Below are 25,070 nucleotides of genomic sequence, written 5' to 3' on the forward strand. Positions count from 1 at the left end.
TAGTTTCAGAATGTTTATTAAAATACGGGTAATAACTGCAATTGTAACATCTACCTCTTAGATTGGCTGTGAGATCTTTCTGAGATAATGTTAGGAACGGCATTTCATAAACTGAAAAGCACTCCCCAAACACCGAGCAGCAGTCGCTGTTCTTACTACGTAGAGTGGTGAGCGAGCTTTAGTTATGCAGAAAACTTAAAGGGTCCTCGAAAATGCTAGAAGGTCAGAGTCCTAGGTTTTAGAATATGTTTGGTAAGAAATAATCAAGGGGGGGCGCCACTGGGTAGTTCAGTCAGCCAGGCGTCCAGCTTCTGATTTCGACTCAGGTCATGATCCCAGGGATATGGGATCGAGCCCCATGTTGGGCTCTATGCTCAGTGGGGAGACTGTTTGAGATTCTCTCCCGCTGCCCCTGTCCCCCACTCGTGCTCGCTCGCTCTGTAATAAGGAAATCTTTTTTTTAAAAAGAGAGAGAGAGGGAAAGAAGAACCAAGAAGGCAAAGTCTGAAGTGATTCTGCCCCCTGAAAATGGGGCATCCAAGGCTCGCCACTGTTGAGTGTGACCCCAGTACCTCGTTGATGGCCAGCTGCTCCCCACCCGGCTGTAGGTATCTGGGGTTGGCCTGGCATAGGTCTTCATAGCTATAGTCCTCCTCACTGCCATTGTCATCCACTAAGGCCGCAGACTCTGCACCTCCATCTGAAGAGACTAAAAAAGAAATGGCATGGGTTATCGTTAAAAGGACACAGCTAACAAAAAAAATATTTTAATGACAAAATAAATGACCTTTGAGAACATGCCCCCAAGGGGAAGCAATCATTTGTGTCGCACCCAGAATAAGACATCTTTAGGAAACTCCTACAGATCTATCAATCCAAAGGTAGCAGTCGTGCGCAGAGCCGGGGTCGAGTGTTACAGTGAGCGGGAAGGAGAGCATTTCAGAGAAGACTGCTGATGTTAACACACAGCATTATTTTGTCACCTAGGATACTGAGTAAACTATGCGTGATCTGGCGGGCAATTTGTGCTCCACAGTGGACAGAAAATATATAAAAAAATATATAAAACGCAGATCATATTTCTAAGTCCTGTGTTGGTAAGCTTGAGGAGATAAAGAAATGAAAATATAATCATTTTTAAAAAGTGTTTGGCTTCCATCTTTCACCTGCAAGGCAGTGGTGCTACTAAAATCAAAAGGTGTTGATAGTGTCCTGAGTGGAAACATGTAGTCATTCTTTCCAGGTGTCCATAATATGAAAAGGTTGGAACTTACAATACCAGGGTTAGGAATGAGATAGCACCTTTGCCAAAAAGGAGAGAAGATCTTTTAAGGATGGGCACAACATTCTGGACTGCCCACCTTGGCATTCAGATTTCTCTTCTTCCTGGGACAGTGGGCTACTCTCACCAAGGCTAACCTGTCATCCAGCAGAGGGAATTATAAAGAGAAAGAACATTCCTTGTGCAGAAGACAGAGGAAGGCTTCGTGGTAGTAACTGGTTTGTTAAGATACTTCAGATGGCTCTTGACTGAGAACAAAATGTGGCTCCATCTGAAGCACACGGTATATGGACACCCATCCATCTAACAGAAGATAAGACTTGAAAAGTAAAGTGGGTGGTGGGGTGCCTCAAGGATCTACAGTGAGCAGTGGGGCAGCTCCTTCAGGATTCTGAGTAGGAAGCAACAGGTTTTGAAGACAGGCCCCCTAACACTATGGAACAGGTCTGAGAGTCCCAGAGCCTGGTCTGAATTCTAGCCCTGCCCCTCTACAGGCATGGGACCCAGCAACTTCCTCTCTCTGAGCTTCCTCCTTCTGTTGTACAAACTATTTTCTTTCTCTTTGGAGAATGAGGTGGTGGTGTGTGTCAAGTTCCTAGCATCTTTGATTCATGGTTGGGACTCACTAAAAGAGGGTTTTGTGATGATGGCAGCGCATATGGTGGGAGCCGGGCTAGAGAAGGACTCTGCCACAGTCGGATGAGGGAGGAGCTGGAGGTACTCCCTGTATCTTCCTAGTTTCCTTTACTTGGCCTGAATTCATCATCATAATTGTAGTCCTCTCCATGCGCGGTGAGGAAAACTTAAGAATCTGACACATGTAATATGATCCTAGAGCTAATTTTCATGGTGTTGATCACTGCCCATTGTTGCAAATCTTTGTCAATAGTTATCATTGTTTTAGTGTAAGAATTTTAGGCTCAGTTTTTATTTTTTATTTTTAATTTTTTTGAGAGAGTGTGTGTGTGCAAATGGAGTGGGGGGAGGGGCAGAGGGCGAGGGAGGCAGAGAATCTTAAGCAGGCTCCATGCCCAGCACAGAGCCTGAGGTGGGGCTCCATTTCATGACCCTGAGATCATGACCTGAGCCAAAATCCAGAGTTGGACACTTAACCAACTGAGCCACCCAGGTGCCCCCAGACTGTGTTTCTTTTAAAACGTTGTTCACGACAGCAGCCTGGCTGAAGTGACAGGAGGGAAGCCATGGGGCCTGGTATGCAGAGCTTGGGGCCATGGTCTGGGGCTGGACGGGTCTGTGGACTACCTGCAATGCAGCTCGTCCAATGGGATGGGCTGCAAATGTAAAAGGCATGTCAGATTTTGAGGACTTAGTACAAAACAAGGAATAGAAATATCTCATTAAAAAGAAAAGTTTAGTTGAGAAAGAAGACCTGTCCCCTGAGGGTAGTTACTAGAAATCCAGATTTGCAAGTCCTTGCAAAAGCCAAGAGCAGAGAGCACTCTCCCACTGCGATCTCAGACCAGCCTTCATCCTTCCCACCACACTGGCCTCTTTTTTTGTTTGTTTTACAAATATTTTTTATTAAGATTTTATTTATTTTTTTGTCAGAGAGAGAGAGCACAAACAGGGGGAGTGGCAGGCAGAGGGAGAAGCAGGCTCCCCGCTGAGCAAGGAGCCTGATGGCGGGATTTGATCCCAGGACCCTGGGATCGTGACCCAAGCCAAAGGCAGAGGCTTAACTGACTGAGCCACCCAGGCGTCTCCACACTATCTTCTTTGACTTTGCTTTCTTGTTAATTCTCCCAGTAACTTGGGATTTTCCAAGTCATCATTAACTTCATCCTCTATTGCTCTGCTGTCAGCTCGACCTACACAAACCACATCCTTGAATTTCAGTTCTCCTTGCCATTCCTTGGTGCAGCACCTTGGTACCAGTCTCTCCAACTAACCCTCTGTCTCCTCAGTCTCATTCAGGGAAGATCAGGGCCTGTATCTGAGAGGGTTACATACAAGTGAGCTGCCTCAAGGATGAACGGATGCAGGGGAGGAATGTCCCTGGGGCTGACCACAAAGTCTAGAAGCAGATGGAAGCTCTCCAGACCTTTGGCAATACCTGGCAGACCCCTACGTGTTGTTTGATTCACCATGGAAGAGAGGAAGCACCTGGCCACGGCAACGCAGGTAGTCCAGACGAGGGGAGTGCAGGCAAGTGGGCAGCGAGGAGCCAACTGCGGGCGTGCGTGTGCACCCGAGTGTGTGTCCGTCCCCAGTGGAAGGTGATGCCACACAGCAGGGCATCCCTCTGGAGTGCAATGCTGGAGGTGTGTCTGTTGCCCAACGCTGGGGGGGATTTGAGTGGGGCCCTGGAGAAAGGCCACCTTGTCTGAGAAGTGTGTGTGAGCTGTGTAAGAGCCTGGATACCGTCTGGTACTTCGGCCTCCTATGCTGTGGTCAGAGTGCTTGCAGGCAGAGAACATGAGGTCACCCAGTCTAGGGCACTTTCCTGGTGTGTGTACTTGGGGGAGAGGGGTGGAGGGAGAAAGTCTTGAGGAAGCAAATATAAACTTTGTACATGCATGAGTCTTTATCATTAGACTACAAAAACCAAAAACCAAAACCAAAACCAAAAAAACCCCACTAAACCACCGGAAGCCTTGGAGCGGCTGCTAGACTACCAGGCCCAACAGCTACCCCACCAACAGCTGAAATGTCCTTCTGCTCCTGCGTTAGCCAACATTGATCTGGCACAACCTGGCACCGATGGCATTCGTCCTATCATTTTTCAGCCGTGGCTACTGAACCAAAAGGAGGGAAATGCAAGCAAAGAAAGGTACCTGGGCCTCCTGTCTACAACAAAGCCCTGAAAATGACACTTTCTTCCTCAAACACCCACTGAACACCATTTTCCAGGGAGAAGTCTTTACCATCTGATCTGGCTATTGCTATGAAAATCAGTAAGGGGGGAAAGAAGCCAGGGGTGATAACGCACAAACTCACAATTTACAGGAGTCTGAGAAAGGGATTCCATTGAAAAAACGCTAAACCTCCACAAGAGGTAGTGGCATAAAGCTGTCTGGAAATTTTCATCTACTGAATGATCTGAGTTGCTTTCATAAACACTTAGAAAACTATCTCTGGTTGAGCCGCACCATGAGAAAGATTTCCACAATGTGGATTAATGTTTACTAATCATTACAGAAACAAGACGGTTCTAGGGGCTGTGTGGGCTCAGCTGACTTAGTCTTCCAGTGGGTAAGTGAGGTAGGGCAGGCGGCCTGCGGTGAAAACCTAAGGAACGTGGAGTAAAAACACCTGGGCAAATACCCTAGCTTTACTGACTTTCTAGCTAAATGACCTTGGCGCCAGGTGCTTAGCCTCTTCCAACCTCAGTTTTCCCGTCTGTAAAATGGGAGTAAGTTTACACGTTTTTATCTATTCAGAGGTCATTCTTTTTCTTCTGCCTCACACATCCCACGTCCAGCTCATCAGCAAATCCTGACTCCCCTTGAAAACAGGTGCAGAATCTGGCTTGTTCTCACTGCTCTCCCATCTCCCCAGCCAGGTCACCCCAGCAGCCCCTCCCCGCTAGCTGTGATTCTCCCCAGAGTAGCTAGAGCCATCTTGTCACTCCACCACTCCAAACCATCCGGGGGAGAAAGGCCAAGACCCTGAAGATGGGCCCCCCCACCCTCACCGCAAACACACTCTACACTTCCCAGCCCTGTCACACTCAGCTCTGGCTCTGTTGGCTGCTCGCTTCCTGGCCCAGCTCTCCCCGCTCCGGGGCCGCTGTTCCTGGGCCTGATATCCTCCCCCAAGCACACGAGACTCAGGCAAGTCCCTCCCTGACCAGCCCGTTCAAAACCACCCCTCTCTCCACCCCTGCTCTTCTTTCCGGATTCATGTCTCCACAGCATCTCTGACCATCTAATATACTTTGTGTGTTGTCTGTCTCTCCAACTAAAATGCAAACTACATAAAGGCAGTGATTTTGTCAGCTTTGTTCTTAACTGTATTTCTAGTATCCGGCCACTGCCTGGCACACACAGGCACTAAGTATTTGCTGGATGGATGGATGAAAATAGAGCCAACACATAGTCCAAGAGCAGGGCTTTGGGGCAGGCAGACTTGGCTTCAAATAACAGTGCTGCATAAAAGTCATTTCTGGTGTTTTGTTTGTTTGTTAGTAGTTTGAGTCCTTGGTCGAGTTTCTTTCTCAATGTTTCATCTGCCAAATTGTCCAGCACAAATAGTAATAGCCATCCCCCGGGGTCATTTGTAAATCCTCAACAAGTAACTTATTGTTACATTACTGTGAACCTCAGGTGAAATGATACATAAAAGCACTATCCGAATAAACTGAAAAACATCGCACAAGTGCAAGATGATTTCCCTCAGCATCACAATGCGCCCGGCACAGAGTGTCGTTTCGCGTGACTCGGCTCATATAATCCTCACGGCAATGCTATGCGGTGGGTACTGCTGTTTTCCCCAACTTCCAGATGAGATGAGTAACTGACGCCCCAATAGGACACAGTGTGTGCGGCAGCGGTCAAGCCAATGTCATTGCTCCTCCTTGCCAGCGCTGCCTCTGCCAGGACTACCCTTGTTATTAGTGATAAGGCAAAGACGACTGGACAGAATAAAAACGGCTTACTACCCCAATCTTGGTACGTCCACAGCATTCTGGAGCGTAGCAATGTTCACCCATCCCCTGTCCCTCTTGCCTCCCTTTTCTTCCTACTCCTGATCCCGGGTCCCAACGGGGTCTGCCAAGATCTGACTTTGTTTTATCCTTTTCCCTTCACGATTTTCAAGTCCCTCTCAGTTGAGGACTCCTTGTTTCTGTCCTACTATAATTTACACACATTTGATGGAGCTGGGGTTTTCAGTGTCTGCTGTCTGGATGGGAGGGATTTTAGTGCTACAGTCTGATGCGGCCTCGGTGCATTCGCACTGTCTTGACGTGTGTTTCCCTTCTGAGACGGTAACTTCCTTTAGGGAAGGGACAGAGTGTGTTTTTGTATCCCTGGCACCTCGCATAATACCTGGCAGAGAAAAGGCACTCAAAATATTGTTTTTTAACTGAACTGCAAATTGCTGATGAGTAAAGCTAAAGTTCCAAGATCTTTAACTATTTAATGGGGTTACACAGTGCTGGGTCCGAGGCCAGATGCATACGGTGGTCTTCCTGCTTGCCGTTCCCACCTGGCTCCCTGCCAGCCATCCTACAGCTCACTTCCAAGGTAAACTGGTTTTCTGTCTGTACCTTTTCTTTTTTTAAGTATAATTGATATATGATGTTCCTTAAGTTTAAGGTGCACCACATAGTAATTTGATAACACTGTGCTATATTCATAAGTGGAGCTCCCGCCTGTTCCCACAGGATGCTATCACAATATCATTGACTATATTCCTTATGCTGTGCCTTTTATTCCCGAGACTTATCCAAGGTGAACTTCTTTTTTTTTTTTTTAGAGATTTTTTTATTTATTTTTTAACAGAGAGAGAGACAGCAAGAGGGAACACAAGCAGGGAGAGTGGGAGAGGGAGAAGCAGGCTTCCCGCTGAGCAGGGAGCCCAATGTGGGACTCGATCCCAGGACACTGGGATCATGACCTGAGCCGAAGGCAGCCGCTTAACGACTGAGCCACCCAGGCGCCCTCCAAGGTGAACTTCTTAAGACATCGGTTTCATCATTTTCATTAGAAACTACATCGTAGTTATCAATTGCATCCTGACAAAATTCTCCTGAAGCAGTTCAAGGCCCTCTGTAATCCGACCCCACTCTACTTAGCAGATCTTCTCTCCCACTGTGTGCCGAAGCCCATGGTCACCTCCACCGGGCAGGCCTCTGCACAAACAGCAGGTCTGCGCCACTGGCCACATGGATTGCAGGCTTCTTCACTCTGCCTGATCACTTCCTCATTAAGTGAGTGTAGTCTCATTTAACTTAATGGCCTCAAAATCTTCAACTATAGATTAAGGTCAGTCGTGGTGACTTTTTCTTTGGGAGAATTTTGCATGATGTGGAGCTACGATAAATTCTCAATCTGTACTTCAGCAAAATTAGGAGAATAATAAAAAGAGTAAATTTAATGTCTTCCTTCTTTTCCTCCTTTCTATTGTGGTAAAAAAAACACAGTAACATTAAATTAACCATTTTAGCCATTTTTAACTGTGCAGTTCAAAAGTGTTGTGTATTCACATGGTTATGAACAGATCTCCAGAACTTTTTCATCTTGCAAGATGGAAACTTTATACCCATTAAACACTAATTCTCCCTTCTTCCTACCCCCTTCCTTGGCAGCCACCTTCTTACTTTCTGTTTCTATGATTTTGACGACTTTAGATACTTTAAGTGGGGTCATACAGTATTTGTCCTTTTGTGACTGGCTTATTTCACTTGGCATCATGTCCTCAGGGCTCATCTGTATAGCATGTTGTCCCAATTTCCTTCCTTTTAAAGGTGGTGTAATATTACATTGTATGTACACACCGTGTTTTCTATATCCATTCATCTGTGGATGTCCCTGGGTTGCTCCCCGCTCTTGGCCATGGTGAGTCATGCTGCAGTGAACATGGCTGTGCACAGATCTCTTTGAGACCCTGCTTTGAGTTCTTTGGGATGTATACCCAGAAGTGGGATTGCTGGATTACATGGCAATTCTAACTTTTGGAAGAACATCCATACTGTTTTCCACTGTGGCTGCCCCACTGTAAATGCTCACCAACAATGCACAGGGCTCCAATTTCTCCACATCCTCACCAACTGTATTTCTTGTGGAAAAGCCATTTTTGAAAACAATCTTGGAAACATGGAGCAAAGATTGTTGTGGATTGAAATCACTTTTAAAATCCCCCAAAGCCCTAGATACAATAATATGAAAGCAGACACGGTATGTTCTCTTTCCATAGCACTTCTTTTTTTTTTTTTTTAAGATTTTATTTATTTATTTGACAGAGAGAGATAGCCAGAGCAGGAACACAAGCAGGGGAGAAGTGGGAGAGGGAGATGCAGGCCTCCTGCCGAGCAGGGAGCCCGACATGGGACTTGATCCCAGGACCCTGGGATCATGACCTGAGCCAAAGGCAGACGCTTAATGACTGAGCCACCCAGGCACCCTCCATAGCACTTCTTAAAGCTGCACTCAAGGGGCGCCTGGGCGGTTCAGTTGGTTAAGCATCTGCCTTCGGCTCAGGTCATGATCCCAGGGTCCTGGGATTGAGCCCCACATCGGGCTTCTTGCTCAGCAGGGAGCCTGCTTCTCCTTCTCCCTCTACCTGCTACTCCACCTGCTTGTGCTCTCTCTCTGTGTCAAATAAATAAATAAAAAATCTTAAAAAAAAAAAAAAAAGCTGCACTCAAGCCCAAAGAGAACATCCTTCACTATCTAAAAGCTCTGCATACTGATTTTTAGCACATAGCTCTGGCTCAGACCAATTCTGAAACACACCTTTTTCCATAGAGTAAATCCAAAGAAATATTCTAAGTCTGTATAAAATGAAATCTTAATATTCTTGTTGAATTGTCACAGTTAGAATCCTTCTGGAAAGGCTGTTGTTCCCTGGGGGTCTCCCAGGCACTGCACTTGGGCCACCTTCTTCCTGTGGCAGCCCCTACCTAGCCCTGTCCCTTCTGTAGTCGTACCTTGAGATTCAGCTCTGAGTTCTCCTCTCGCCCCAACCCCCCAGATCCCTGCTTACTTCCTGAGTGAACTGGTCACCTCCCCAGGCCACATCCACAGCCCGGCCAGATGTGGCTTTAGGAACAACTGGAGAGAGCCACACATCCATAGAGCACATACTATTTTTAAGTCAGCAGGACCGCTGCAAATACAGAGATAATACAACTAGAGATGACCTAAGGTTCCTTTTGTTTGTTTTTTTTTAAAGGCCAACAATAAACAGCTTCCACATTCCTAAGGGAAACATTCCTCAGGGAAGCAACAGACATTCTTCTGTCTGGGCTTGTATTTTGCATTGGTAAAGGGATGAAACCTGGCCACAGACTCCAAAGGTGAATTTTTATGACAGGAAATATCAAACATCACCAACAATGGAAAATTTTGTTTTATAACATGTGCCAAAGGGTAAGGACTTCCTATAGGAGTCCGATTTACGCACACAGAAAACATGTCCTGGTGGGAGCTTTTCTCAGGACACACAACCCATCTATTTCCCGTTTGGCTTCTTTCTGCATATTTAAGGGCTTTTGAGCAGAGTGATGGAATTTCAAAAGCACGGGTCTGGGAGTCTAGAGACCTTGGTGTGGGTCCCAGCAAGGCCACGCAGAAAAAGACCCTGAGCTCCCTGGGTCTTTGCTTTCTCATTTGCAATGGAGAAAAATGGTGTGTCTCTTATGTGTCTCAGGCGTCCGTGGGGAGGGCCAGTGACAGGGTGCATGTGGAAGTGTTTTGTTACATAAAAGGAAGGTAAGAACGAACACAGCGGGCTTCACCATCAGCCACTTGACGTGAAGGTCACCGGATGTCAGCCGTTGTCATGATGTGCCTCACCCCAACACGGACCACCTACCGAGCAGCCCTCCTCCTGCCGCCGGGGCAGCTCCTCTGGGGGGACTTCCCCTCACCAAACCTGGCTGATTGCAGGGGAATTCCTACACTTAGAATAATCTGTTCAAAACATATATTTTAGAAAACCTCCTGCTGGTCACTCAGACTTCCTCAAGTTCAAGATAAGCCTGTCTCGCTTCCCATCTTCAAACCGGAAATAGAAAACTCAGGAGAGGGAGGCAGGCCACCAGCTTGGGCTCAGGGTGTGAGTAGCTCTCACAGAGCCACCGCGGCAGAAGCCGAAACCCCGACCACCCAGAGCCACTCTTGAGCCATGGAGACACACACACAGAGGGGACGAACCCAGTTCCAGGGGGCTGGCTTCAGTGTCAAAACACAAGACACTCCTTCCTCTTCAGTGGCTCCTATGCATCCAATGGGGATGGCTCCCAATCACTTGGGGAATGTTTAGAATAAAGATTCCTGCCCTACGCTGGACCACAGAACCAAGTGCTCAGGGAGAGTGGGATGTTTGCTGAGAACTGATTTTCAAAAGCATGCCAAGTGATTCTGATGCCTGGCTAACTGTGGGAACCCTGGGACTTGAAGGCCAAAATTACACAAACCACACGCACGGATTTGTTCTAGGATGGATGGGTTCTGTGGCCTGTCCGTGCGACAATCTGGAGGGCAACGTACCCTGATCTCATTGGTGAAAACCTCTGCTTTAGCTACTTTGTACCACTGAACGTTCCCTATATTAACAAAAAGGACAAAATCCCCTTGTCCATGCTAACCTCTCCACATGGAGCAACATTCTCATCCAAAGAGCCGATCAAATTCTGCCTCGTCGACTTTGAGGCAGCTTGGCTCCCACTTCTTGGTGATGGGCTCCATGACTTTATGGCTCTCTTCCCTGTTATTCCCTGACCCCCTGCAGCAACAATCTCTGTCTCTGATGTTCCAGAAGCATGGTAAGGCTTACCACCTTTAAAATATTCATTACACTTATATTACTCTACTTTAGCTGTTTAACTACAATATTCTGGTTAACTGTTCATGTACCTATCTCTTTATATCTGCCCCCACCCCTCTCCCAGGGAAAAGAAGTTTTTAGGGAAAAGAAACATGCTTACTAGTCACAGTCACTTGATTGGGTGGAAGGCTTGAATGATTAGCTTTCATATCTAGAATTTAAAATGTTACCGTCACGAAAGTCACTATTATGCCTACAAGACTTGCAAACCATTTCCCACAAATAGTATTTTTGAGCCTTTTAAACGTATTGACAATAGGATCAAAAAGGGTCCTAGAAATGGACATGCTAGCCTTCACTGATAACCTTTCATAGTGTCTCTGGGTCTTTTGAAAATAATTCTCCCAGTATATAGCTTTCCATCTGGATTCAACTTAGGGCCACTGCTGACTTCTGCTGCCTGGAGTGGTTGGTGATGCGAATAATTTACATCACAACTGGGCTCCATTTACACCAAATCCCCAACAGTGGATTTTGTTTCTACAAATGGTTTAATGAGTTTTGTTTTAAACTACCTAAGAATCATCTTCCCTCTTCTCAATTTAAGGCCACAACTTGCCCTAGAGTTGGGTCATATACATATATTCTATATCATTTAGAAAAGAGTCTGCTTGTGCTCATATGTCAAATGGGTATTCAGAGCCCTCAGATACCAGGGTTTCATATCTCCAAGACAACACCCCCGAGGTCTCCTGGAGCTCCACACTCCCCTGGGAGCACAGCAGATGGAGAGACCTCAGCTTCCTCCCGCTCTGGAAGCTTGCCCTCTGTCCCGTCTCCGATTCAGACATGGGATTTAGGCTCTCGGTTTCTCAGTGTCTTGCCATGAACCCTCAGGTTTTACCTTTGGCTTGTCCCTTGGCATTCTCTTAGCAAGCTGCTGCTCTTCCTTGGGTTTCTGGTTCTGACTATGGCTCCCCAGTCCACCATGCTGCCACCTGTGGATCTGTCCTGGGCTCCTCTCCCCCACTTGGCTACCCCCCGACGGCTCTCTGGGCTGGGTCTCACCACCCCCTCGCAGCTCCTGATGGTTGCTTCTTGGCTGGCGGCACAAATCCTGAGCAAGAACCTATCTGGTTTCACCACATCCCCAGAATGAACTTTTAGTGTGTGCCAGGCACCGCACTAAACACTTAATATAAATCATCTTGGTCAAGCCTTGTAAGCATCTTGGAATTATTACTGTCCGTTTATAGAGGAGGAAATTGTGGCTCAAAGAGGTTAAGTAACTGCTCCCAGGTGGTGGGGATGGAATTCAAACCCAGGTCTGTCTCGCTCCAAAGCAATCCTACGCACCTGCCTCAGTCCTGCCCTCACTTAGCTCACAGGGACCACAGCCCAGGGCCCACCCTCCCCCTGCCTGTCCCTGGCTGGAGCTTCCTCCTGAGAGAAGGGCCATCAGACTGTCCCTCAGGGTCCCCCAACCCCTCCTCTGCCCCGCCGCACAATCAGGGTGCTCAAATAAAATAGAACCCAGAATTTAGCAAACTCAGTACTTTATCTTATGCTGGCATATCATTTAAAGTTGACTAAATACAGTGTTTGCTGTCATTTCCATTTTATATATATATATATATATGCGCTTAGTACAGCAAGTATATGAAAAAGTCTTTGGAACACACTGAGCCAGTAAACATTCAGAGCCGGAAAAGAGAAGATTCCTACAGAACCAGCCTTCCCAGTTAAAGAGAATTCCTTCCTTTTCTTTCCAGCCAGGCTCATCGAAGGAACAGAGCCACCTTCGGCGGCAGGGCAGGAGCAGGGGAGCCCTCATGCAACACGGGGTGGGGGTGGAGCCGAGCGCAAAGCCTTGCACAGAAGATTCTGCCATGCTGCGCCTTTTTCTTTAGCTACATCGAGAGCATTCCACTCACAGCCAGAGGCTAGGTCAGGCCTTCCCTCGGCCTTTGCAAGAGTGTGGGAAGAGAGACTGGGAATCTTGCCCAGGGAGTGGAGGAATGCTGAGAGGAGCAGGACAACGGGGGGCTCCCTCACTGCCCGCCTGGCCACCTCTGCTCTCCCACACGCTGGCGTGGCTGGCTCGGCTGTAATAAACACACAGATCCACCCACTGGTGCTCAGGACGAGTGGGGCAGCCAGCACCCCCTGTTCTGCATTCCAGCCTCATCTGGTCCGCAGCAGACAACAGGATCATGGTACCCAGTTACTGAAGTGGACAAGCACAGCACCTGGTAGGCAAGTCTGTGCTCTGAATGCAGTTATCAGTGGGCAACTTTTTAGTGAAACGGGTGTACGCGCTGGTCTTGTTTTTTCAATCTGCCAGACACAGAAGCCATTAACCACATCCCTGTCTGCTCTCAGCCAACACAGAAAACCAATTAAAACAAGGAAGAAGCACAAACTCTAAACTGTATTGCCCCAATAAGGCCCAAGGAGGCCTTCAAGCTGTCAGCTGCAATTCTCATTCATTTCAGTCTGAGTTACTGGCATTGACTTAAGGCAAAAACAGACAAGACTTTTAAAAAAGCATCCTACTGTATCCACATTGTAGCAGTTGGCTAAAATTCTTCCTGTGAAGTATTTTTTCTTATTCCTTTTAAAGAATACACGGATCACAATCTATAACTTTTTAAGGTGAGAGCACCACATTTCCTTCACATTTAAATAGGAACTACCTTAGTTGACAACACTCACAAAAATACTGAAAAGTAAGAGGGAGAACAGTGCAGTAACCAAATACGGGGCAATACACTTTTGAAAACAGTAAACAGTCTTTTTCAGAAATCAAATGAGAGCCTTACATACCCCAAATTAGCAAGGAACATTTTTATATACAGCCCAACAATAAACTCTTGTATAAAAGAATTTCATGTAACAGAAGCAAACACCAGCACAATAAAAACCAGATCCATAACTCATACAGGATGCTTGCTTCTTATGTTCCATTTCACACTAACAGTTATACCATAAACAAAGCCAATTTCCTTGATTTACTGTATCCACAACTAAAAGTACCCTCAGGACGCTGCACTAGGATGAATGAGCTTTCACAGACACACTTAAACTGACAAGAAGCAGCAAAGAGAAAGCAGCGTAACTTGGAAGGAAACAGAGTGGAATTAGCAACATTGCCTCAATATAATAATTCATTCTGTGCACACATACCCATGTGAAGGCTTTCCAGACTCCAAAATCTTGCTATTTCCCCTCTAGCTACCATCCTTCTCTTTGAAAAACAGCCACATTCAGAGCAGGACTGGGGTGTGACTGAGCATCACAGAGAATCACACAGGCTCTCAGCTACGGAAACTGCAGAAATCGCTTATTCACGGCTTTGACGCTGTGTGCACTCCCGGCCAGAGCCTGCTTGGAGGCTGACAGCTCGCTCACTGCTCAGAGCTGCTAGGGTTGGTGGCTCCAGACGTCCCAGGGACGTCAGGGAGGAAACTCTAAACTCAAGCAAAGCCTCCGCATACCAGACCCAAACACACTCACCAGCGTATCAGGTGTGGTCAAGAGCCTTCACCAAAGGTGGGAGAGATACGTTTGCTGCTTTTAATTACAATCCCAAAGGCTGAGTTAGACTTTCAGAGAGCTTTTAAAAAGGTATCTATTTCACGGGGGAAAAAGCAGAGAGGTCACTAAGTTCAAAAATGGAGTTAGGATTTCATGACAAAAATTTGAGTTATGTTAACTGTAAATTTATGAAATCACCTTAAAGGAAGGATTTTGTTCAAAAAATATAGATGTATGTATGTGTACAGTCTACTATGTGAAAGTAATATGCATATCTTTCACACTATTATAAAGTGTATATCGTCTATAATGAAGAGAATTGCTGTTTCTTACAGCATCTCTCTAGATGACATACAGGTCATTTATTTCTCCCATACTCTTCACTATTTTCCAAGTTATGTGCGATGAGCAAGTCTTTCTTTTATATTGTGAAACAACAATCATTTAACAAACTACGCTTCCTTCAATTTCCTCATGACAGGAAGACGTTGCCTTTTTAACTTTATGAATGAGATATAATATATGCAAAGTAGTGATCACATGGTCATCTGTCAATAAACGGTGTTTAAAACAGTAACAGTACCAATTAGTAAATGCATGTTTTACACTGATGGGACTCAGACCACCTGGGCTCAAGATCTGCTCTACCAAACTACATTAGGAAAAGTTTCTAAGTCTCTAGGGATCTCAGTTTCTGGTCTGTAGAATGGGTATGACTGGGGCACCAATAATCCTCTGAGGGTTATTGAGAACGTATTAAAAAGTATTTAGAACAATACCGGCACTTCATTAGAGATTAATAAACGTCACCAATCATGCTATCTCAACTTCAAAAGACCCAAGGTCCATAAAAAGGTGCTAGTTCCCACAAAATTCACAGCATGAACTCACTAGGCAAAACTGCATGATTAATATACCACCCATGTTGACTATGTGCTATATTGTAGACTATTCTTAAGTATTGTGGCTGTTTCTACTGACTTGATGCATCCCACCCTTAAATCCAGCTAAAGAAGGTTTTCTCGAGAACTCACAGCTTTAATAATCCATAACAGAGATGAAATGCAGTGAAAACACACACACACACACACACACACAAAATCACACTCACAACACCAGATCAGCTTCAAATTCTCCCTTTCCAAGTATTTTTCAACATGATTTAAGAGAGTCAGATTTTTTAAATGATTAGTAAAATCGCTCATTCAAAAGGGGCCTATCGCTTCTTTAAAAAGGTGGTACTAAATTAAATTATGGATTCAAAAGACTCCTTGAAATTGTTTTTCAGAACAGACTCTGTAAGGTGAAGTTTCCTATATATATGTCACAGGGAATACTAGTTGCATGGTAGGTCCATGGAAAAAGTCTACCTCTAGGAAATGCACAAGGATACATTAGTAGCCACAGGCTCCCGTAAATCCAAATGACAGCTGTGTAACATTGTTTATAACATAGAATTTCCCAACCTTATTGGGTCACAAAACTCTCTTTTAATAGTAACACATATTACTACTCCCAAAGGAAGTGTGCTAGGGTCTGGCTACTCAGGGTGTGGTCCACAGACCCATAGCACTGGCATGACCCGGCAGGTGGTTAGCAGTGAAGACTCTGGGTCCCCAATCACGTATGTACCAGAACCTGCATTTTAACAAGGTCTGGGCATTCAAATACACATTCAGGTTTGAGAAGTATTGTTCTAGTCAATTCAAGAAACTCCTTACTCTGAGGCAGTATCGTGAATGCTAGTGTGCCTTTTAAAAATCAATTCAGAGGGGCACCTGGGTGGCTCAGTTGGTTGGCCGACTGCCTTCGGCTCAGGTCATGATCCTGGAGTCCCTGGATCGAGTCCCGCATCGGGGTCCCTGCTCGGCGGGGAGTCTGCTTCTCCCTCTGACCCTCCCCCCTCTCATGCTCTCTCTCTCATTCTCCCTCTAATAAATAAATAAAATCTTTAAAAAAAAAAATCAATTCAGAAACTAATGAAGACCATGGAATAAATGGATAGATGTGGTTTTAGTTAAAGAGGTGAAATGCTGAGATACTGACCAGTGAAAAGTTGGAATTAATTCTGATGGGTATCCCTTCTAAGTTTAAATTCCAGTAGGAGGCAAATAAAATCTAGAGTGTTTTCATTTTCTTAAATTTGGGGTTCGTCTGTTTGCTTGGTTGGTTAAAACTGCAAGATGTCAAAAAGAAAAAGATCACTTTGCCACATTTCCTTGGTATTGTCCTAAGGGTTTGTTTGCTCACTTTCACTTTTCACTGGCAGCTGGTACACAGGATAGCTCTTATATCCCAAGGACTTCTTCCAAATCCAGAGATAGGGTCAAGGCACTACACTAAGATCCTTGGGAATTTAGGATCTTAAATCAAAGGCATTTACTAAGTAAACTTACTTTACTGCACAGCCAAAACAAAACAAAGATAAAAAGAAGGAAAAAAGTAAACAAAAACTGTGTTTAAATGAGGCATCTTAACGAAGGATACTGACCCAATAACCCTTCTAAGATATTTTTGGAAGAAATAATACAGAGGTTTGACTTTCAGCTTAAAAATTTTTTTAGTGATTAAAGCCTATTTACAAGATCAATAAGAATACTACAGCAAAGATCTTAAGCATAGTTGAAAAAAGTCTTAAACTCCACCCCCACCCCAACACACACATTAATCTATTCTCCTTGGATAAGACACCACTACATTACACGGTCAGGAGTGGGAATTACGAACATTGATTACTGGCAACCCTGAAAGAAGTAAGTGATCCGTCCCACAGGGGAGGAGAGAAATTCAAATTATACCCTATTATCAAATATTTAGAAATCTGTGAAAATAAAGTAAAAGTTGAAAACACATGGAATGGTATCATGATTTTTCTTATATAGATATAGAAATTAAGGTGATTTTCGGCAAAGTGGTCCTAAGACCCATGCATATTTACACACACCTATATGGAAAGGAAATGCCATAAAACAATTGGGGTAAGTTAGTAGTAATACCTCAAACTCAAACCAGTGGTCATCTCTACTTCTCCAGGACTGTTTCTTGAGATTGACTAGGTGGTCGTTTAAAGTTCCATTTAGCTCTGAATTTCTGAGATCTTCTTCTTTTAAATACAGTATGGTATAGATTTTCTTATACGACCACCTTCTGCTTTGTGCAGAAAGATTACCAGCATCGGTTTTCTGCTCAAAGTTTCCCTGCTGCTGCTGAAAGCAGCAACCTTTCCTGCATGACAGAGAGGTGTCCTTAGCCTAGGAATATCCTGGCAATTTTATGTCCCCCCTAGGTTTAGATATGGCCCCATCACCAAGAGCTACAGAACAGGCACAAGATAGGAGAAGGCCCCAGAGGACAGAGTTACACTATTCTTTGGCACGACAATACTGTCAGTTTTAGAAAATGGGCTCAAGGACAGGTAGCACGTCACCATGAACGGAGGAACTCCCTACATCTGGCTGGACTGAGCTACAGTACAAACTCCCATGTGAGCAACGACTGCCCAGAATCACAAGTAACGCAGAATGCATTCTTTTTTTTTTTTCTTAAGGTTTTATTTATGTATTTGAAAGAGAGAGCACAAGCAGGGGGAGAGGCAGATGGAGAGGGAGAAGCAGACTCCCTGCTGATGCGGGGCTCGATCCCAGGACCCCAGGATCATGACCTGAGCTGAAAGCAGATGCTTAACCGACCGAGCCACCCAGGCGTCCCTGCAGCATGTGTTCTGTGTACATTCACTTGCTCTTCTCCATTGCTGATATGGGGCCGCAGTTCCTAAAGCTGGAATGGGGGACTCCTTAACAGGAACTAATTTGCTACATTTGCTATCAGTTATTCAAACCAATGCTCCCTTGTCCACTAGCACAAATAACTTGAGTATCCAGAGGGATCCCTTTATTCTGAATGGATTTAATCACAATAAACAAGACATATTATTCATCTACAGACCAGTTACACTATTTTCCAGAGAAATATAAGAAAATATAACCAATTTCTGAAACTTGTATATGCTGCCTGCTCATGTATGGCTAAGGCAGGCTCAACTGACGTCTTACTGAAACATCCTTCAGCAGCTGGGCTCCTCACCACAGAAGGGGAGGACCCCAACACATAGAGCACACAGGAAGTGGAGCCCAAGTTATAAGAAGCTGCTGGGTGAGAACCACCCAGTGCACACTTGACGATGCAGAGGATGTAAATGTGCCTCTCTTTCTGTTTTCAAAGCTACTGCTTTTCAATCTGTGGTAACGCAGACTCAAACACACAAGACGATGGAAATTTTTCTCAGTGGCTTAAAAACCTTCCCATGTGCCCCTACTGCATGCCCCAACCTCTCCAAAAAAGACACTGATCCTGGGCACTGTTTATCACAATGTTTAGACTAATTCAGAAACAAATAAAAATTGCCCTTTAAAAGAAAAGTCAAGTCTTCATTTTAAGACCTCTGCTTCTCCCATCTTCTGTAAACAACATTGTTTTTGTTTTCATCCTTCTGGACCTAGTATGTATTTCATGTCTGTTTTGTATTTATGTATTTGTCTTTGCATCCTCAAGACTGAGCAGGTTTCAAACAACAAGAGCAAAATAGGTACTGGATGAATTTCCCTTTCTTCTTTTGTTTTAATTAAAGGCAATTATTAGGGCATGGTCTTAAAAGCTGACACAAGGTATACTTCTGTACACATAAAAAAAAATTCATTTTGTGTTTTGTATAGCACCTGCAAGACAGGGGGTAGAAAGGAAGCAATCTGGGCTTCCATGTCAGCCTGATCCGGTCTCAATGCCAGCCACACTACTTAAAACCGAAATCTTGCTTAACTGAGGGAGGAAGAAGGTCTGAGTAGTTTCAAGCCTTGCTGGATTCAGCTTTGAGAACAACAGCATGGACAGTACAGGCACTGTGTGGTTGTTTGCGACATGTTTAGATCGCTTGGCTCTCCTTCTGTGACTTGTAATATTCTTTCTTCTACTTTTAAAATCCAATTTCTGAAACTTGTATTGGACACAGGATATTTTTTAAAGACTTTTTACTTTTTTTTTTAATCCTAGAAAGATTTGAACAAATCCAAGTTTTAGAACTGAGAATGTTTGAACTATTAAGTCGATAACAATTTCAAGAGTTTGCTGGGAAAAGGTGAAAAACTTTGTTATTTTTCTGAGACAGACTAAAACATTAAGTTCCTTTTTAAAAAATCCTGATTATAGGCAGTGATTAAGGCATGAAATACCAGCACGGATAAAACTCCTATTGGAGCTAACAGCATCTCTAAAACTTGCAGGCACTACGGTTCAAGGCATTGATGTCCATGTTTGTAATACTTGTTCCTGTATACGGAATAATTTCTAAATTCCTCTGACTGTGGAATCCACACTGTCTCACAGCATGGTCAGAAGAGAGAGATTTTTAATGTGCTCAGTGTTAGCAAGCAGGAAAACATTTTTCCTGCAAGTACGTGCCTAAAGACAAGTGAACTGAGTCATCCTGTTTCACAAATAAATACAAGCAATGCCCAGTGTCCCTTGGTAATAGAGTATAAAAGCGGGATGGAGAGAAGAGAACTAGACCAGACTCATGACGTCCACACCTGACAACCAAAACTCACTATCGCCAATTCTTCAAATCTGCTTTCCCAAGAACTGTTACTATCACTCTCAGTAGGTGCTAAGCAAACAAGATCTGATTTTGTATTTTCTCTCTGATTCATTATTGAAAGAAAACTTTTGAAAAGCAGGCGCAGAAAGAGATAATCCAAACAATAAGAGATCAGACAAAAAGGTTTAATGGCGTGGTTATAATAACTTCAAGGCATCACATATGCCTTAACACTTGCTTTGTGTTTCTTTTTCTCTTTTGCTTTAACAAAAAACTTGGTGTAGTCTCTGAGTGATACTTTGGAACATCCTTAGATAATGCCTAAAATCTTGGGTCAAGAGAATCAACAGAAAAAAATTCTTTCTAGTTTTTTCTTTTGCTAATAACCCGAGTGTATGCATTTTAAATTTGCTTAACCTATATTTGGATAATAATTAAACAGAATATTGTTCCATAAAGACTTCTAGCGCTCTAGGGCTTTACTCATTGGATTAAGTGACTTGTCTAAGGTTAAACTGCTGGTTAGTGCAGTTAAATAAGTAACTCAGAACTCTGGCGGTAAACATGGCCCACTGGTCCTCACTACTTGTCCCCTGTGTAACGAATACATCCCTCTGGTTCTTTGCAGGAATGACAGCTAATATTTGCTACATATTTACTGTGCACCACGTTGTTCTCACACATCTGTGGGGTAGAGAACATTAATACTTCCTTTTACAAAAGGAGGACATTAAGACTCTGAGGTTAAGGTCATATAGCTAGTCGACAGGATTAGGATTCAATTCTGTTTTTTGACCCAAAGATCTGTCAATGAGAAAATTAACTTTCATAACAGTAATTAGAATAACAAATGAGAAATAGGATCAATAACAGCAAATTAAGGCAAAGGGAAAAAACGTATTTTCTTTGTTTTGACCAGGTAAAAGAATAAGTCTGAAGTGTTTTAATAAATTTATTAACTTCATCACATGACTTCTCAAAAAAATTGCTTCAGTAATTTCTTACAACTCATTTAATTAAAAAATCAAGAGTTAAAATGGCATAAACTCTTTTGAAAATTTCCTCCACCTCCTTAATGTTGGGGTATTATTTCATAACCCTAAATCAAGGAATGGAACTTTCTGATGCATACCTCATATTACTATTTCTTTCAAGAACATTTAGTAAAAATAAACACAGACCCATCTGTATCAATGAGCTTCCAGATAGTGTAAAGCCAAAATAATTTTTTAATAAGGTAGCAAGACAAAAGTTTTTTAATGAGCCCTAACATTTAAGGGAAATGAGAAACAAAATTGATAAAACACCTCTGTCCTAAAACTTAAGGTCCTGACTTCCGCCACGGCCTTGCAGCCACCCTCCTGCTGCACTCTGGCTCTGCCCTCCCAGTGAACTCAAGCTGCTTTGCCAACCAAGGCCAACACTGTCCTACTCATTGCTGCAAATCCAATGTGTATCTTTCAGAATGCCCAACTTCACTCTGGCTATATCCGACACTGCTAACCACTCTGTCCCTGAAGCCGGGCTTCCTCTGACATCTGGGAAACCACTTACCAGTCTGGCCATTCCTTTCCTATCTTCTTTGTGGCTTTTGTTTTCCTTTACTGGTCCCCAAATGTTCCTGATCCTCTTGTAATTTTTCATACACACCCTAGAGGATAACACTGCTTCCAATAGCCTTAAGAACAACCATCCATTTGCTGAGGACTTTCAAGTCTTCTGTCCTGGGTCTTCCTCCCCAACAGCAGACTATCATGATGCAGGGCACAGTGAGAACATCTTCACTTGGCGTCCCACCTGGGCCCCCAATTCAACACGCCTGGAATGGAAACGTCTCCCACTCGTGCTTTCCTCCTATGCTCCCCATTACCCGGGCACCTGGGTTTCAGCACCCAAAACCTCCAACTGGCTTGACCTCCAAGTTTTCATTTCTCCAGGACTATGGTCATGTGTTCTCTTCTCTCTTTTTAAAGATTATTTATTTTGAGAGAGAGAGAGCACGCGCAAGCATGAGCATGCAGGCGGGGAGGGACAGAGGGAGAGAGAGTCTTAAGCCTTAAGCGCAGAGCCCAACACAAGGCTTGATCTCAGGACCCTGAGATCATGACCTGCGCCGAAACCAAGAGTCAGAGGCTTAACAGACCGCACCACCCAGGCACCTCGACTTATGGTCATGTTCTTAGATCAGGGCTCTGTCCACTTGATTTACCAACAGACTCTCCTGTCTCCAGGAAGGACACAATCTAGCCAGCCATGTCTCTAAAATGCAAATCTTATCACCTCACTCCACTTAAAACCCTACTATGGCTCCTAGTTGCCCCCTGGGCTAATCTAATCCCCTCACCTGGAAGCCTGGAATGGGCAGACTCCTTACCTCTGATCTCTGGTCTAGACTCATCTCTCAATTGACACTCCAATCCTTCCCTCACCTCCTCCTGCTATATCCAGGAGACCCACTGAAGGGGTTCTCCCATAGGTGCAGTCGGGCTGCCTGAAAGCCCTAAGTCAAAAACATCACACCTGCATTTATGCCATAAACATCTTAACTTAAAACATATAAAAGTGCAACGGGTTCATCTTTGTTATCACAAAGGACCAGAGGTCTTTGGGTATGATCATCTGACTGGAACTCTGCATTCTTTCTTGCCTAGGTCACACCAGAATGTGTCAACTGTGATTTCCAGTTCTGGTTTCTTTCAAGTACAATAATAACCAGAAACACTTGTGAAGCATTCTGAGTAAAGATTCTTGGTTTTTTCTTTTTTACAGCTATCAATTCTCATCTAATTGGACAGAAATTTTTTTGGCAATTCACCTTTATTGAATCTCTACAAAGTATTCAGCTTAGTTTTCACAGTTGTCTCTTCAGTCTTACATTTCATTTGTTTGTATATCTAAGTAAGATCTATAATTATAATAATAAGTACAGCTGCCATAAATGGTTTTGGAGGCATGCCCTTGACTCCTGGTAGGGATACAACTCAAGCAGTACCGAATGAGTAGCCTACACACTCAGCATGCAGCAGGCATCAGTCAGCATGTGCAGGACACCCTGAATCTGAGAGGCCTGCAAACGGGGTAAGAAAGTTTCTGTTGGGCGTCCCTAACCTCAGTTTCCCAAATGTGCCCTCCTTTCTCTGGCTTCCACCCTTTGCATATGCTGCTCCCTCTGCCTGGAATATACCTTCCCCTAACAACAAACCTAATCTAACTTCTATTCACCCTTCACATTGTCACCTGCAAGACTCCCTGAGCCCAGTAAACTCCTAGAAGCCTGTGCCTATCAATTTTATCTTTTAGAAACTAGCTAACTAATTGCTGGAACAGGAAAAGAAACATTTGGAGGATGACCTTCCCCGGGCCGAAGGAGGACTACTCTGTGAAGATGAAAGTGCCCCACAGTTACCTCAGCTTCATTATCTTAAAATTCCTGCTCTGGGAGAGGCATAAGCTTCATTAGCATAACATACAATATAGGTACGGGCATGTTTTCCGAGTCCGCATGTGTAACTTTATGCCTGTCCATTACACGCAAGGATGAGGTCTCCCCTTTGAATATTCATCCCAAACTCCAAGAGAAGGAGCCTGCTTACCCGTGTGGGGAGGCATGGCTTTGGAAATTATCCTGTGTTCTCCTTACTTACTATAAATAAAGATAACCTTGTGAGGCTACTCCACTTGCTGTAGTCAGTCTATTTCTCGCCAAGGAGCAGACCCACATTGGTTCAGTAACAAATCCTCAACTTGGATGTCATTTTCTCCAAGAAGTCTTGGGACTCCCCAGATCTGATGTGCATGCTCTCCCTTCACCCTGAGCTCCTTTATCCTTGCAATGGCTTTACAAGTCCCTATACCACACTGGAGGTTTATGAGAACAGTCTCCGGCTTCCTCAGGACCACCCAGCCTCTAGCAGTGCCTCACTCATAATGCGGCAGAGCTACAGATACATTAATAGATATACAACATCACATATATTTATTAAGTGGGTCAATACAAATGAGGTATCTCCTAAACCAAGAGCATATTAAAAGCCCAACTCTGAGAGTTTCAGAGCAACTTGGGCATTTCCTGAAATATCACTGTTTGATTATGTCATAATGGCACATCCTGTATCACTTACCAATATCAGTCGTATCAACTGCATAATAAGGCTGAATAAACTTGCTTTTACAACCAATACCAGTTCCTCAATGGGGAAAAGTAGATAAATACATCTAAGGAAATCTTTTCCGTTTCTGAGCAAATACATTCAGTACAAAATCAAATTGAAGAAACAGAAGTTGAAGACATGGAGATAATGTCACCCCTGAGTAATAATCCCTACCTGGGATTTAAAATCACCGGGCTTTCAAGACAGCCGTCGATGTCTTAGTACGCTTTTTCTTTCCTTTAGACAAACCAACCTTACATCTGTGTAGGAAACATGCCGCAGACGCAGGCAAGCAAGGCCTGGGGGCTGTTCTGGGGGTGGCCGTTGCAGGGCAGGTTGTGGGGGCAGGACACGGGGACAGCGGCTGCGTGCACCGCCAGGCCACGTGGGCGGGGGTGCCTCTCCAGCCCCCTGGGCTCTGGAATGGGTCCGCCCTGGTGCAGGCGCGGCTGCACGCACGCTGGCCTGAGCTTCAGAAGAGCCCATATTAGGCTCCCCTAAGAGGCTGCCACGCCCCATCATTTCTGCTTGGGCCATTCACGTGATCAGCGATTCAGCAAGAACTCCCGGTGTTGCGGCGGGATTCACCCCGGCAGATCGCCTACTGGGGCTACTCGCGGGGGACCAGCACCCACCTCCGCGAGGAGAAGTCACAGAGGGGGCTGAACCCAGCTTTTAAGGCCTTGGGCAGAAGCCAGTGCCTATGGGCAGTTAGGTGTTCGACCACATTGTGCTGGCCAGTTGGGACTACCCCAAAAGATATTAACTGAGCTTGTAACACACTAACTAGGATAAGCTCTCCTTTCCATCTCCTGGCCTGACATAAGGTTTCCACAAACGTTTCCACACCGGATATGAGCAGTGGAAGAACAGCAACGTTAACTGGGAAGCAGGAGCTTATTCAGTGGTAGACACCACTGCCATCACCCTTTTCAGGGTTGAATGTTTCTCTCAAAAAGTCCTCAATTTATTCTGTAGCAAAGCGAAAAAAGCAGTATGTCAGATTTATCACTAAGTAATTTATTCTGGAAATTTCTACGTTATCTTATTCCTCACT

General features: G+C 44.6%; 1 protein-coding gene across 3 annotated transcripts in view; it reads right to left on the reverse strand.

The window, feature by feature from the left end:
* SPATA13 (spermatogenesis associated 13) overlaps window positions 1-25,070 on the reverse strand; it is a 150,931-nt gene that overhangs the window by 18,038 nt on the left and 107,823 nt on the right. For 2 of the 3 annotated variants that reach the window (XM_028104856.2, XM_028104861.2), the window contains one exon: window positions 573-709. In XM_028104856.2, coding sequence (XP_027960657.2) covers window positions 573-709 — 137 coding nt within the window. Of the gene's footprint in view, window positions 1-572; window positions 710-13,921; window positions 14,043-25,070 lie in introns of those variants that run through there. The other variant, XM_028104864.2, reaches the window with a different exon arrangement.

Source organism: Eumetopias jubatus, unplaced genomic scaffold (genome assembly GCF_037043125.1).
Source record: "Eumetopias jubatus isolate StellerSeaLion01/CBP00866 unplaced genomic scaffold, mEumJub1_p1.0 scaffold_3, whole genome shotgun sequence".
Taxonomy (NCBI): Eukaryota; Metazoa; Chordata; class Mammalia; order Carnivora; family Otariidae; genus Eumetopias; species Eumetopias jubatus.